This window comes from Aspergillus multicolor (genome assembly GCF_047715735.1).
Source record: "Aspergillus multicolor strain CBS 133.54 unplaced genomic scaffold BDW74scaffold_60, whole genome shotgun sequence".
In the NCBI taxonomy this organism is placed as follows: Eukaryota; Fungi; Ascomycota; class Eurotiomycetes; order Eurotiales; family Aspergillaceae; genus Aspergillus; species Aspergillus multicolor.
Genome location: NW_027396011.1, coordinates 47,810 through 61,779, shown reverse-complemented (window position 1 = coordinate 61,779; position 13,970 = coordinate 47,810). Strand labels below are relative to the sequence as shown.

Below are 13,970 nucleotides of genomic sequence, written 5' to 3'. Positions count from 1 at the left end.
GCCTTGGCTGGTTGTCCGGATGCCGATAGAAGGTGCTGTAGTCGAATTTGTCCCGATGAAACCAATATTATTGGCCCGATTCACAACATTGCCCTGCGACGTAGATCCCGTAGCGGGCGGCGGAGGAGATGGTTCTCGAAGGGTTATGATCGGGCTGGAGAGGTGTGTGCCAGTTGGAAAAGGGTCGCTGCTGGCGTTGCGGTACGGGGGGCGCGGGGGATGGACGATCGTGACTGGCGTGGTCGGGCTGATGATGGTTTCGCTGACGCTGCGACCGTGACTTGACGGTTGACCGACGTTGAGAGCATCACTGAAGCCAACACTGGACGCTCGGCATCGCGAACCGGCCGGCGACGTTGGGGAGAGGATGGTCGGGAGGATGCGGCCGTTGGGGAGGTGGAGGGTCAGGGTCGGGCGCGTGCTCAACAGCGGGGTCGCACCTGCCGTGACAGCGGCATTGACGTTTGTTGAGCTCCCGATTCCTAGTACTCTAGATGCGATATCTAACGAACGTCGTGAAGGTTGAGCCTGGGCTGCGAAATTGATGGGCTGACTGCGGTCTGAAGGCGAGGCGCGAGAGGGGAGGTGATATGAAGGCAAAGTAGACGCCGGCGTCGGGGGCGCAGTCAAAGAGTCATTCTCCTCAATGTATTGGCGGTAGAAGCGTGGAGACGAAGCTCGCGTTTGCTCTTGCGTCGACATCTTGACGCGGGTCGACGCATCTGGGCGATGTGGAGATGCGGCAGCTAAGATGAGCTGGTGATGCAGGGGCAGGAAGTCGGGAGATAAGTAGAGCTGGGGAAGCTCCCAAGGTAACGTTACCTAGCCTTAAGGCCGTGGCAGTGTCAGCCTAGCGGGTGTGATCCTGTAATCCTTTGGGAGGAAGCGTGCGGCGCTGCAGTGCAATCTCAGAGAAAAAGTAAATACGAGCCTAGCGCTCCTTCAGTTGCTCCGGAGCTCCCCTGGCCTGCCCATGTTTGGCCCGTCTAAGGTTAATAAATCGCCGAAGCTCCGAGCCTTGTGAGCAAAAGATTGCAAGAAAATTGGACGTTATTGATGCAATATAAGGGGTGTGTATGACGAGCATTGGGGGGATGGTTGTATGTAGCATCATGCCCGTTGTTCATGACGATGTTGTGCTGCTCTGGAAGCTTCCGGCCCCAATCCCAGCAGTCTGGTTACACGGGCTGTGCAAGAAAAGAACCACTCAGGGGCGGAATTGCTCCCACAGGCTACACAGGCCCGAGCCACGGCGCTACGCTGGCAGCTTGACAGTTGGCAGTTCCAGCCTTGTGCCTTGGTCCGTTCATAAATTTATGCCTCCACATTCAGCTACATAAAGCGATTAGCGAATATCATGGGAAATTCCAGAAACCTGAAAGAACTCGGGGAGTCGTGCCCCGTTCTTTCCTCTTAGTTGGTCTCCACCTGCACCCCGTCAGGCCATCGGTCGGGGTTATCAAGCTCCAAGCTCCCAACTCCGCCCTGCCCTGCCCCTGGAGCCCAGGCTCCCCGGTCGGCATGAACCGAATGGAGAGCTTCCTCCGCAATCTCTCCGGGGGTCTCTACAAGAAAAGCATCATGAACGCCGATCTCTGGATTCATTCGCTGCCTTTCTCCCTCTTGTACGATCTATTCTTTGAAAAGGGCAGAGAAAGCTGTACTAGTCTACTAGCAGACTCTTAAAGGACGTTCACGCTATGGACTCGAGTCCTTCATTTGACGCTAAAGGCTAAAGCTATGCCTACCCAGCAAAGCTAAGCCTCAATGTCTTTATTCTCATGTCCACTACCACTGACATTATGGCACCATAGGTCACTAGCACGGATGTCCATGTCTATACAGCACCTCGTTCAACTGGCCCTCCTCCCCCCGGTGTCTGCGCCTCCTGGAGCTGCAACCCCCACTCGCCCTCGCCAATCCGCTTCCCATAGAACTTAACCAGGAGGCCTACGCTAACCGGACCAATAATCGTATTGAGCAGAATCGCCCAGACGCCCGTGATAAAACCCTCCTGACTCACGTACGACGTCTCATTGTATCCGATTTCAATAATCAGCAGCCCGATCTCACCTCGCGCGACCATCGCGGAGCCGAGGAGGAGTCCGGAGAGCCAGGTTGTTACAGTGCCTTCGTCGGCGGGTTTCTCGTTGGTTGTTTCTGTTCCTGTTCCTGTTCCTGATGCTACCTCTGACTCTGACTCTGCCTCTACATCTCTTTGTCTTCGTCCCTCCCCTTGGTTCGGTCGCGGTGGTCGACGAGGCTCCTCAGATTTCGATCGAAACAGGGCCTGCCAAAGGGGTACCCAGACCCCAACAACAAACTACACCATCAGCGACCGACAACATCACCGTCGATATCCAACCCCCATTGAAAAGATACGTACCTTCGCAAAAACCATAAGCAGCGTAAAAACAATCCCCCTCCAAATCCTCCTCCCCGTCCAAAGCTGCACAAACGGGATGGCGAATCCGATACTCGCAAAGAAAAGCGGTTCCATCAAGTACTTCTGCACATCCATAAGATACCTCTCAAAGGTATGCACAAAGGTCGGACTCTTGTGTTCCTCCCTCTCTCCTTCCTCGCGACTCATAACGACAAATGGACCCTCGGGGTGCTTAGATGGGATATAAGTGAGAAATGTGCCGGCGAGAAAGGCGCCGAAGAGGATGGATGTCCCGGTATACGCGGCGATGGAGATGAATGCGCACAGCACCAACGCCATCAGAATGATATTGGAGATGTGGTCGTATCGTGCGAAGTGGTTCTCGATGTACCGCCGGAAGAGCGGGGCGAAGAGGTATTTTGTTACGAGGGGAGTCACGATGGACATCCCGATTGAGGCGACGATGGGGCGCCCGATGAGCCAGCCGAGGTTTACATTCTTGTTGGAGGTAAGTTCTCCTAGGTCGTGGATTACGCTGGCAATGTATCAGTCAAAGGGTTCTCACTAAGGTTGGGGAGTGGATGTACCTGGACATTACCAGCCCAACAACATCGTCGATGACAGCTGCAGAAACGAGGACCGACCCAACGCGCGTTTGACCAAGGTCAACGGTCTTCGACGCCGAAGAGATAACAGCGAATGTAGTTCCTGTGCTCGTCAATACTCTCCCCCATCAATCAAGATGCCGTCAAGGAAAGCCGTTACCAAGCGACGTAGCCGACAACGCAGCCCCAATAATAAACGTCTCGACAGCGCCAAACCCAAACCCCAAATAAAGTAAGAGGTATGAAAGCCCAATCGGGAAGATAACCCCGGTCGCAGCGCCCAGCATACTGAGAATAAAATTCTGCTTGAGCAGGTCGATGCGTGCGCCGAGGCCTCCTGTCACCACCCCCTTATCAGCATTCTTCCCCCTCAGATCTCGCATGCAAAGAAGAACGGTCTCACCTTCAAAAATAATTAGAATCAACCCCACATACCCCAACGTAATGAATGTCCTTTGCCACTCGATATCGAGAATATCAGCCAGCGGACGCCCGTAGATGATGCCGACCGCGATGTGCCCGATTATGCCGGCGCGGATGATCTTCGCGGAGATCCATTCTGCGAGCGAGAGGAAGAGGAAGAATGAGATTATTACGAGGATTTGGACGACTGCAGCGTTTTGTCAGTTGGGCTTTTGGAGAGGAGGGGTGCAATGGGGGCGTACTGCTTGGCTCGTGGTATTGCACAAAGCCACCGGCCATTGGCGCGAAATTGTTGATCAAAGGGATACTCTGCAGGGAAGCTGGGCTGATCTGGGGTAAGGATCGTGAAATAATTCTGCTGAAGGGCAGTTACATCATTGTTGCATTGGCCAAGGATTCGTAAGGTTCATGGGTCCATATCCCCGGGTCCACATGTACCATTAAAGCGTCCAGCCTATCCTACCACGGTTCATTGGCAATTATTTGTTGATTCAGGACTTTATGGAGTACAATGTCTCTGCAGTCAAAATAACAACTTGTATAGTTCTTGTCGGTTGCTTAGGTAGTTTTCCGGGTCTAGATAAGTCTAGGTACCCAAACTCGATACACGATGCTATTAGTACCTAGGCAGCTTTGTCTCTCTCGTTTTATCTACGTACTATGATAAGAAATATGGAGTAGGAACTAGAAGTTCCAAGCAGCCTTTTTACCATGCAAGTGCCTGCTAAGGCTTGGTGGTCTTTGACAATCTCATTGGTATCACTTCACAGCCAGCAGAGAGTCCGATATCAAGGCGGGGAATTCTTTTCTCTTTATGGAAGGCCCTTGAATGGACTTGCAGGTAATGCCTATTTCCAAGGCTATAATTTTCCACTGCACCTTCCTTCGTATTCCATCAACACTGCAGCTTCTGTTCTCGCTCAACCGTCGCCCGGCGCAACCTTCCACTAGGTATCGACATTTGGACAACATCCGTCGTTCCTTCCACTTATCCTCAACTATCGCCTGATCGTTCCTTCCATCTGCGGCAGTAGCGATTTACTGACACCGAAGGGGAAATGTCAACCCCCACGCAAAAGCGAACACAGGAGACAGGCCACGATGAGGACTTACCTAAAACCAAAAGGCTCAAGGCAGACAACACTTCCGTTCGACTTGACCCAGTCGACATACTTAACTACGATGTTCTTCTTAGGACATGGTCATATCTTCCGGTCGAAGACATTGTCCGCTTGGAGAGAGTTAGTAAGACATGGCAGGCATGGTCAAGCGAATGGTTTGCCGAAACCACTCGGCTTCTCCAGCTAAATGGACCAGTGAAGCCAGTTATACCTCTAAGTCGACTCTCATATACTGAGCGCAAGAAATACAGTTCGTGGACCACCTGCATAGCTAAGACTTGGTTCATTCTCCGGATCGCTAACGCTTATGATGTCCAGTCTGTCAGCTATGGGCGATGCGGACGGGCCAGGTAATGTCAACATCTATGCTAGAGTACAGTACCGGTAAGCGGTACTATCCTAGTCCTGTCTGCTGGCAACGGGACTTTGCCGTCTGGATTGGAAACCCTCCGCGATACAAGCTCCGCGAGTAATACCGACGGGGTGACTTCCCTGTCGACACTCTCCGTTGGAACTGGTACCCGGGCCGTAAACGCCCCGGATGGCGGGGAGCTGACACTGTCCCGGTAACACGTTTTTTCGAGGAAGCCTGTGGCTGTGGAAGGTGTTGCGGTTTAATATTCCACCTCACGGCGAACGATGACGGAATCTTGTTGGTACAGATGGCGCTCGCTTCCGATAGGAATTCGTTCGTCACTACGAGGTAAATAGAATTTCATAACAACGTCGCTTGTTTGCTGATGGATGCAGGAGACTCAATGTCGTTTATTCATAGGCCGATGATAATATTTTGTGGCAGGAGCCACTGGCCGCTGAACGCGGGGCTTCTTCTGGCATCATGAGGCCGCCCTACCTACTTGGAAAAGAGCAGATTTATACCACGGCAAACTACGGCAGAGATTACCATGATCACTACCTTGATGCTTATGACTTCCGCACGGGATCGCGACTATACTCCCGAAAAATCGACTCCTGTCTTCGCGGACTATCATTGGACAAGGCTCCTCCAAGCCACTAACAACGAGGAACTTTTCGTACATCTTTTACGCTCTGAGAAGGGGCCTGTGCAAACGGTAGACATCATCAGGGGAAGCGACGGAACTCGCATTGGAGCTGTGAAGTTGCCCACATGCGGGCTCAATCTCGACTGTATTCTTACACACCCGGCAACCGGGCAGATGGTCGTCACCGATATCTGCAAAGAAGACTTCGGGCAAGATATACTTGTTGCTCATCCGTTGCTAGCTGACAACCGAGTCGTCATCATGAGCCATTATACTTTCCATCGAGAAACTGGATGTTCGCTCCTATACACCGACGCTCTACTAGCAGGCCCTAAGACCGATCCCTTACAAAGCAACTTCGACTACCCCCTCACTACTCCAGCCATCAACCCATTCTATAGAGCAGCCCTCTTATCGTTCGTTGAGCTGTCGCCTGCTGGACATCCAACGAACCCCGAGTCCCAGTGGGTGTTGCAGAGCCACCCGTTTGTCGCAACTGAGAAATCGGCCGTCCGTGCCGCTGTTGAGACCGTTCTACAGAACAAATATAATCAGACTTCCCTCCCTTGTCCCCCTCTGCGTCAATGCTTTGTTCTTGGTGAGGGAGTAAGGGTGTCAACTCATTCTGAATCAGCCAGGCAAGACAAGAACCGTAAGGAGGATACAAGACTATCACTGGAGACGGGATTAAGGTGGAACTCGGGTTATGATGTCCTTAGGGGTGCGGTAGGCAGGAACCGGAAAGATAGAAGACAGATAATGGAGAGGAGATTGAGATGGAACTCACGGTTCAATGTCCATGGGGATGCGATCCTCATTTCATCGAGAGAAAACCACCTTGACCGCGGGAATCCGAGCTCTTTGCTTCGTTTTGCGGGATAGTCGAGCTTAACTAGGGGACACATCCTACACTCACTGCAGGTGGGTGGTCAACTAAGAAACATGGTCTATGGCAAGCCACAGAAGTTAAAGTGTAATTTAGAAAAAATCAAGAGCAGTACATTATAAACAAAAGTCTCTCGCTACAAGCTACTAGCATTAATGCTTATTCTTTGCTACTTTGCAAGTAGTATTATTAAGGCTATTTGCTTTTCCTCCTATTTATAGTGAGTGTTCACTGCTCAAATCCAGACCTACTAGAGATTATTAGCTGCTGTCTCTGCCCCGGCCCGAGATGCAGCCATTCCAGCGGCCTAGGAGGCCGCTCCTATGGCTCGACAATGGTTGTTGCTCGACGGGGTATATTAGTATGCCTAGTGTAATTGGAATATGGTTTCTTGGACATGGCCTGATGCCAGTGTCCTTGTTGATCAATGTACGACTTTCTTCCAAGATCCTTCACTTGGCGGGTGGTTTATCGGGGGATATGTCTTTTGGCGTGCATCTACCTAGATGCCTAGGTACCACAACAGCTGGGAAGGGTAGTCAACTTTGGAATCCTTTAACTTTCCAGATGCTGTTACCTTTATCATAGACGGCCTATTTTGGTCGTCTTTCACGCCTTCCTTGGCAGATTTTCCGTCAAGGGGGGAAGCGGGGGCTTGCATGTCAAACCGCAGGTTTTCTTTCTCAATGTAGCAAGATTCCTTGTCATAATTTACAGCAATCTTGAAGACTACTTTCACCCAATGCACCTTCTTCCAAGGTTCCCTATCCCACCTAGGCATCATCACTGCAAGTTTTTCCTCGAACTTCGCAACCTGGCAATATCGACATCCGAACGACACCGTGCTTTCCATATACATACTACGGTACTTGTATCTCCTCGCCAGAACCCCCGATTGCTTCTTCTATCTTCGGCAGCGACCGCCCGTTGGCCCTGGGGGAAACTGTCTGGATCCACAACAAATCAAAATCTGGCAAGAGACCAGGATGACAGCTCAGCAACAGCAGGGACTACCGTAACGGCCGGTACTCCTTCTCGCCTTGGCCCGCTCGGACCAGAGAACTTGAACTACGATGTTCTCCAGATTATATGGTCATATCTTACGCCCCGCGACCTCGTACGGTCAAAGAGGGTCTGTAAGGAATGGCAAGCAACGTCTCAAGAGTGGCTTAAGAAAATCGCAACGAAGCTACAAGATGAGTTTTCAGATCCAGCAGTGCAACTGGACAGTCTCTCAGTTACAGAACGCAACCAGTACAGTAAGTGCAGTGCAAGTACAGTACAAGCTTTAACTTGGTTCTTTCTTCAGGTGGCTAAATCCCACAGTTTGCCGGCTGCATGCGATGCGCACGGGCGAGGCAGGCTTAGCGTCAACCATGGAATATGATGACAACGCCCAGTTTGCTGGCGTTGAGACTTTGCTGTATCCATCGACACTATTTCCCCAGAAAGCCCGTCCCAGTTGAGTCGGCTTCATGTCCAATTATCCGCCGGTAACGCTGTGCGCTGGAGCTGGTACCCCGGCTGTACGCCGCCAGGATGGCAAGGACCTGACAAGATTGCGGTGACCCGTTTCCTTGATCCGGGTTCAGATAGTAATCCCGTGGTTTCATCGTCTCAACGAACAATGATGGAATCGTGTTGGTACGAATGGAATCCACTAGCTTCACAAGCGGGATCAAAAAGTGAGTACCCAAAAAGTGAGTACCGTAGCGACCTCATAGTATGGTAGACTTCAAGGTTGCTACCCAGGCTGACGGATTCCGGTAGCTATATTCATGTTGTTTACTCTTGGGCCGATGATAAAATATTGTGGGGAAAGCAGACGGTTGGCCGCCATTCCGCTTATGCCTACCTACTGGGTCAAGAGCGAGTCTATACTATGTCCTACAATCTCAAGAGGCGATATAACAACCTCACTGCTTACAACTCTCGGACGAGGGTTCGACTGCACGGACCACCTTATCCCTGTCTTTTCATGGCAAATTGTGCCCAGTACATAAGGAGTCGTCCAAGCACTCAATGGTGACGAACTGATTCTGCACCGCTCATTCCACGGCCCCACGACGAACATCCACATCATCAGAGGAAGTGACGGAACCATGATTAGGGACATGGTGATTCCCTCGGGCGGTTCGGATATTGACGGAATCTTTACCCACGCACCGAGCGAACAGATGCTAGACGTCAATGTTCTCGAAGAACACCATAATGAAGACATGTTCAACACTCGCCCATCTCTACGTGACAAGAGACCAGTCATTATAACTCACTATTCTTACCATCAGCAAACTGGATACTCGCCCATGTACGCCGACGTCCTAATAGCAAGCCCTAGAGAGGAACCACTGCGGAGCTATTTTAAATACAACCCTAATGGCCGAATCACCGTTCATCCGTTCTACAGGACGGCTATCTTGTCACTCATCGACCAGCCATCTACTGAACAGGGCAAACCCTCAAATTGGACCCTATGGAGCCATTCTTATGCCCCAACGGAAGACGAAATCCTTCGTGACACGGCCGAAACTATCCTCCGGCTTAAGTATCGTCCAACTTCTCTCCCTCAACCACCTCTACGTCACTGTTTCATCCTCGGCGAGGGGGTGAGGATTACCGCACCTCCGGAGGCAGCTGGCAATATCATAGAGCGTAGAAAGGAGGTCGTGATACCTGACACGGAAATGCAATGGTACTCACGTTCTACTTCCAATGGGGATGTGTTGTCCAGGTCATGCCCACTGTCCGATGATAGCGGATATGCGAGCTGTTTTCTTAGCTTTCGTAGGTAGCTAGAAGGATACTCGGCACTTCCTCAGGCTTTGATCGTCATGGATAACTCTTAGTATGTCAACGGGCGGAAGTTCATACAAATCAGGTTCCCATGTATTAGAATAATCAAACGATGAACTGCTGCTCCTTCTTAATAGCTAAGTATAGTAGTCCATTTGAAGTCTCTACGAGGCAAAGTATACTCCGCACCTGGATCCTCATGCACCAATGTTGTAGTAGATCAGGGACTTAGTACAAGGTCCCTCTATTGTTCCTTCTTTCAATAATCATACATACATTTAAATGTCATCTACGGCGATTGCCGTGGACAGGGCGTATAGTTATTGAGCTACTGTCTGAAAGAAAGCCTGCTCATGACATGCCATATAAAATGCAAGTGATTTATAGAGAATTATGAATTGTAGACTGTGAACAAAAAGCCTCTTACTAAAAGCCGTTATTACTACTGTCGATTCTACTGCAGCTAATTCTATTCTGGTGTATTTGTTCTTTTCAACTTTCTCTCTGAGTATTCACTGTTGATATCCAGACGCACTGAAAATAATTTGCCGCTGTCTCTGGTGTCTCCGGTCTCTGAACAACTTGGAACTGAGAACCTTCATCCCTCCCCCTCCCCCCTCCAGCCCCTCAGATTTTTCTTCCTCCACCTGTCATGAGTCTCCCTTGCGTCCTTCCATTCCCATCGTCTAGAGCCCCGCGGTTGCTGTCTATTGTTTCGTGAGACTCGTCTGTTAAACCTATTGCATTGTGTACCTTGGGACTATCGAGAGCCACTGCGCTTGTCATTCCAACCACTTTGACCCTCTACCCCCAACTCCCTCCTCCCAACTCCCTGCATCCATTACCTCCGCGCGCCTCGAGCAACCGAGCATGTCCGAACTCCCCAAACTTTTAACGCGCCTCAACGCCGACTGCCTCATTCAAATCGGAGCATACCTTACGCCCCAAGAGGTCGTGTCGCTCGAAACGGTCACCAAGTCCTGGCAAGGCCAGTCATGGGCTTTGCTGTACGGAGCCGTATCTAGTCTGATGGCCGAGACGACACACCCCGCGATCCGCCTGAATGCACTCTCATACAAAACGCAAAAGGACTACTGTGAGTTACAGCCACCAACAGTCCATAGCTCACTCCACCCCTCTATCTAGAGCTAATCACTTCAGTCCGCTTGCAACACAATATGAGCAACGGCAAAGCGGCCTCGGCGCATATGGCGCCTTATCGTAACGACCAAGACCGATTCCGTTCTGTCCGCCCGGGCTGGCAACCGGACCTAAGCGCTGTCGCGTCGGCCACTTCAATCTCGACCTCTAATCTTCAGGATTCGTCTGCTGCAGCCAATCCATCGAGTCACTTACTCTGCTGGAAGCGGTTCTCCGCCGCAGCAGTTGGCGGCGCAATTTCGAGGATTTCAGCAACACGCTTCTTTACACCTGCGCCTACCGAAACCGTGACTGTGGAGTTTCTGGCAGTCAACGATGATGGCATTATGTTGGTGCAGTTGACTCTTCATCGAAAGGCCGGAGAGCCCAAACCCGAAGTACTCGATCCTGAGGTGCTCAATCCCGAGGAATCGCTCAACCTCAAACGTGGAAAGCCCAAATCCAAGGTGTCCAAATCCAAGGTGTCCAAATCCAAGGTGTCCAAATCCAAGGTGTCCAAGTCCAAGGCGTTCAAATCCAAGGCGCCCAGATCCAAGGGGGTCCAATCTATTGTCTCTATTCCCGAGGTGTCCAAATCCAAAGTGCCCAAGCCCAAGACGCCCAAACCTGAAGCCCTTAAGCCTGAAGTGCTCGAACGGTAAGCATCATCCTCAATCACCTGCACGGGTTTGATCTAACAACATCCTCACAGGAATGTCGTTTATTCCCCGCATGATAATACCATCCTATGGAGCGAAGACACCTTCCCCTCCACGCGCAAAGGCAAGGGTAATCGCAAATGCGCGGACAACAAAACATTCTCATACCCCGGATCCCTTACTTGCTCGGCAAAGACACGGTCTATACGGCTTCGTGGGAACGCCTCTTCAGATATATCGTTGCATACAACTTCCGTACAGGAGCGCGGCTATGGAGACACCCGATCAAGTCCCTGATTGCGGATGCAGAGAAGGCGTACACAGAGAACATGCGGGTCATTCAGTACGCCCTGGTCGAGGACTGGAAAGATGGTCATTGCCACTCCTACCTACAAGAGCCTAGAGCTGCTGGGTCGTTCTTCCGTTTGCGCTCATCGTGGAAGGCCGGCGTTCTATTTCCGCACCCTCTAGGTAACTGTTTCTATGTGTATGCAGGGGAGGGAAAGCATAGAAATGTACCTTGAATCTGAGAATCTACACGCCCACTCTCAATATTACTCCCGAGTAGTACCTACGTATGGATGTATCTGGCAACTTGGTCGAGAACATTGGCAGCTATCAAAGTGATGGGTTTGGTCTGTCTTCTACCCGGGACGATGCTCCGCCAATCTGGCCTTACAAGCCCCCCAACGTTTAATGTCTACCTACCTGCCGCCTTTCCATCAAGCTTTTCGCACTTTCCCTCGTCCTGCAACTTGACCATCATCGCGACTTCCATCTACGAACCGTTTTCTACTTCTCCCTCACTCCGTCTCGCGCAGCCAAAGTCACGCATCACTATCCTCTAAGAGAAGAATGTCTCAACAAACAAAAAAGCGAAGTCGCGAAGAAGGTCCGGCCTACGGCTTTACGTTCCCGTTGAGAGTCAAAGGGCACAATATCCCCCGCCGAGCCGACCCTTTCTTGTATCTAAGCCCCGATATCGTCAATATTATCATCGCGTATCTCACGCCGCGGGATTTCGTTCGCATGGAAAGAGTCAGCAAGGCCTGGCAAATGCGGTCCGTGTCTTGGTTAGCTAACCTAGGAACTAAACTCATCGACGGCCCATCGCCTGTGGGAGTACAACTTGACAGAGTCGCACCTGGAGATCAGAAGCGGTATAGTACGTCCATAGAACCTTCTACTACAGGTACATTTGGTCTCGTTGTGCTAACAAACCTTGGCAGTGTGTCAGCTCTATTCTCTGAGAAAAGGGCGTCCCACCTCCACAGTAAAAATAGAGTATAGGTGCGATCCTGGACCCTCCCGTAGGGCCTATAACTATCCCGTTGGTTGTAGTTGGTGGCGCCGAGACTTTGTTCTATGGTCTACGGTGGAATTTCCAAAGCAGGGACGAGCGCAAGCGAATGAATGGGGGAGTACTTTAGGAGATACGCTGCAATGGAAGTGGCTTCCAAACTCGATTGGATCAGGTGTGAAAAGGCCTGATGGAAAGATCCCAGCAATGCGATTCTCTACCCCTGGTGCCTTTGAGAGACCTGTCGTCACCCACTTGGCGGCGAACAATCAGGGGCTTATCTTGGTGCAGTTGGAGTTTGACCGTGACTGGGGGCTCAGGAAAAAGTATCTCTTGATAAACCCTAAACACTGCATTCCAGCTAATTACGTCAGGAATGTTGTTTATTCAATGGCCGATGACAAGGTGTTGTGGCAGGAGGACACTGATCCGGTAGTGCGTGGCTGGTCGGAGCAGCAACCTTACTTGCTGGGCGACGAGAGAGTCTACACCTCCCAGCGGCGTCGCGGAACGATAGGAAACGAAGATCTGCTCGTGGCTTACGATTTTCGAACGGGGGCTCAACTCTACAAGTCTAGACCTCATCTGGAGGGCTTGTCGTTGTGGACCCGGGATATGTAGCTCTATCGAGCTGCACATGGCGAGGAAGTCTCATACAGATCTCTACCACGGACTTTAACTATCCGGTCAAAGCCTATATTATCAGAGGAAGCAGCGGACGCCTCCTTGGACAGGTGGAGCACCATCTTCGACTTGAGTTCAGCAACATCGTGACCTACCCAGCAAGCCAACAGATGGCGATCGTGGATTACACGCTGTATACTTCAAGTCCAGAAACTCCCGAAGCCATGACTGAACCGCATGCGATCACAGCCACTGTCGTCATCTTCAAGTATTACTCCTATCATTCAGATACTAGGTATTCGCACCAATACACCGACGCCGTGCTACTGCCAAGGACAGGTCCTTACGACTCGCTGCAGTCCGGGTTTCCCAATAACGGCGATTGCCCCATCCGCCTGATCGAATTCAACCCGTTCTTCATGACGGCCCTTGTGACGCCGCATAAAAGCCTGGAAGCACAAGGACAGGGTGATCCCATGTACGCAGGCCTGCCTGCGACATGGAGCTGCCCGCTTATCTCCACCGAAGACATGGCTCTCCAAGACTCGCCGAGGCTGCTCTCAAGAACAATTTTCAGCAGGACGGCTTCTCCTCTCCAGCTCCTCTGCGCCGCTGCTTGACAGTTGGCGAGTTTGTACCAGCTGCCTCCGCTGCGGCTTTGGCAGATCAGGGCCAGGGCCGCGGTCAGATGATTGTGCTGCCGGGCTCGGAGTATATGAGGATGGGGACCTGCTCTAGGGGCAAAGGGCAAGTTCATTTCCGGTTTGAGAACTGGGGTCGTTTCTTGAATTTTGGGTAGGTGGGTGACTTGCAAATTGCGTTGGTTACCTATGTTTTGGTTTAATGTATCTCGGAGCTACTTTTTGAATTGGGGTGTCCTTGCCGTATGTGGTGGTTAATTTTATCAAAGATCTATAAGGATCAAGGATCGATAGGAATCAAAGATCTATAGGGATCAAAGATCTATTGCGGCTGCGGGGCTGTAGGCTTGTATGAAGATCTGTTCAAACAATGCTCATATCTCTAGCA

The 13,970-nt window shown here is 51.2% G+C and overlaps 3 protein-coding genes across 3 annotated transcripts; 2 read left to right on the top strand and 1 right to left on the bottom strand.

Annotated features, from left to right (window-relative positions):
* Positions 1-1,837: 1,837 nt before the first annotated feature.
* Positions 1,838-3,693, bottom strand: BDW74DRAFT_189883 (cation:proton antiporter; the record flags this gene model as incomplete). The annotated part of the gene is made up of 6 exons (XM_073732070.1): positions 1,838-2,323; positions 2,387-2,921; positions 2,974-3,094; positions 3,152-3,328; positions 3,395-3,601; positions 3,657-3,693. The coding sequence occupies 6 exons, from the start codon at positions 3,691-3,693 to the stop codon at positions 1,838-1,840; spliced, it is 1,563 nt and encodes a 520-aa protein (XP_073577604.1).
* A 1,747-nt stretch (positions 3,694-5,440) lies between these two features.
* Positions 5,441-7,891, top strand: BDW74DRAFT_184300 (F-box protein; the record flags this gene model as incomplete). The annotated part of the gene is made up of 3 exons (XM_073730782.1): positions 5,441-6,137; positions 7,433-7,684; positions 7,752-7,891. 3 exons carry the CDS (start codon positions 5,441-5,443, stop codon positions 7,889-7,891), a joined length of 1,089 nt encoding a protein of 362 aa, XP_073577603.1.
* A 2,197-nt stretch (positions 7,892-10,088) lies between these two features.
* Positions 10,089-13,740, top strand: BDW74DRAFT_184299 (uncharacterized protein; the record flags this gene model as incomplete). Its single annotated transcript, XM_073730781.1, has 7 exons — positions 10,089-10,314; positions 10,380-11,016; positions 11,071-11,147; positions 11,213-11,504; positions 12,692-12,934; positions 13,024-13,419; positions 13,470-13,740. The coding sequence occupies 7 exons, from the start codon at positions 10,089-10,091 to the stop codon at positions 13,738-13,740; spliced, it is 2,142 nt and encodes a 713-aa protein (XP_073577602.1).
* Between the last annotated feature and the right edge of the window lie 230 nt (positions 13,741-13,970).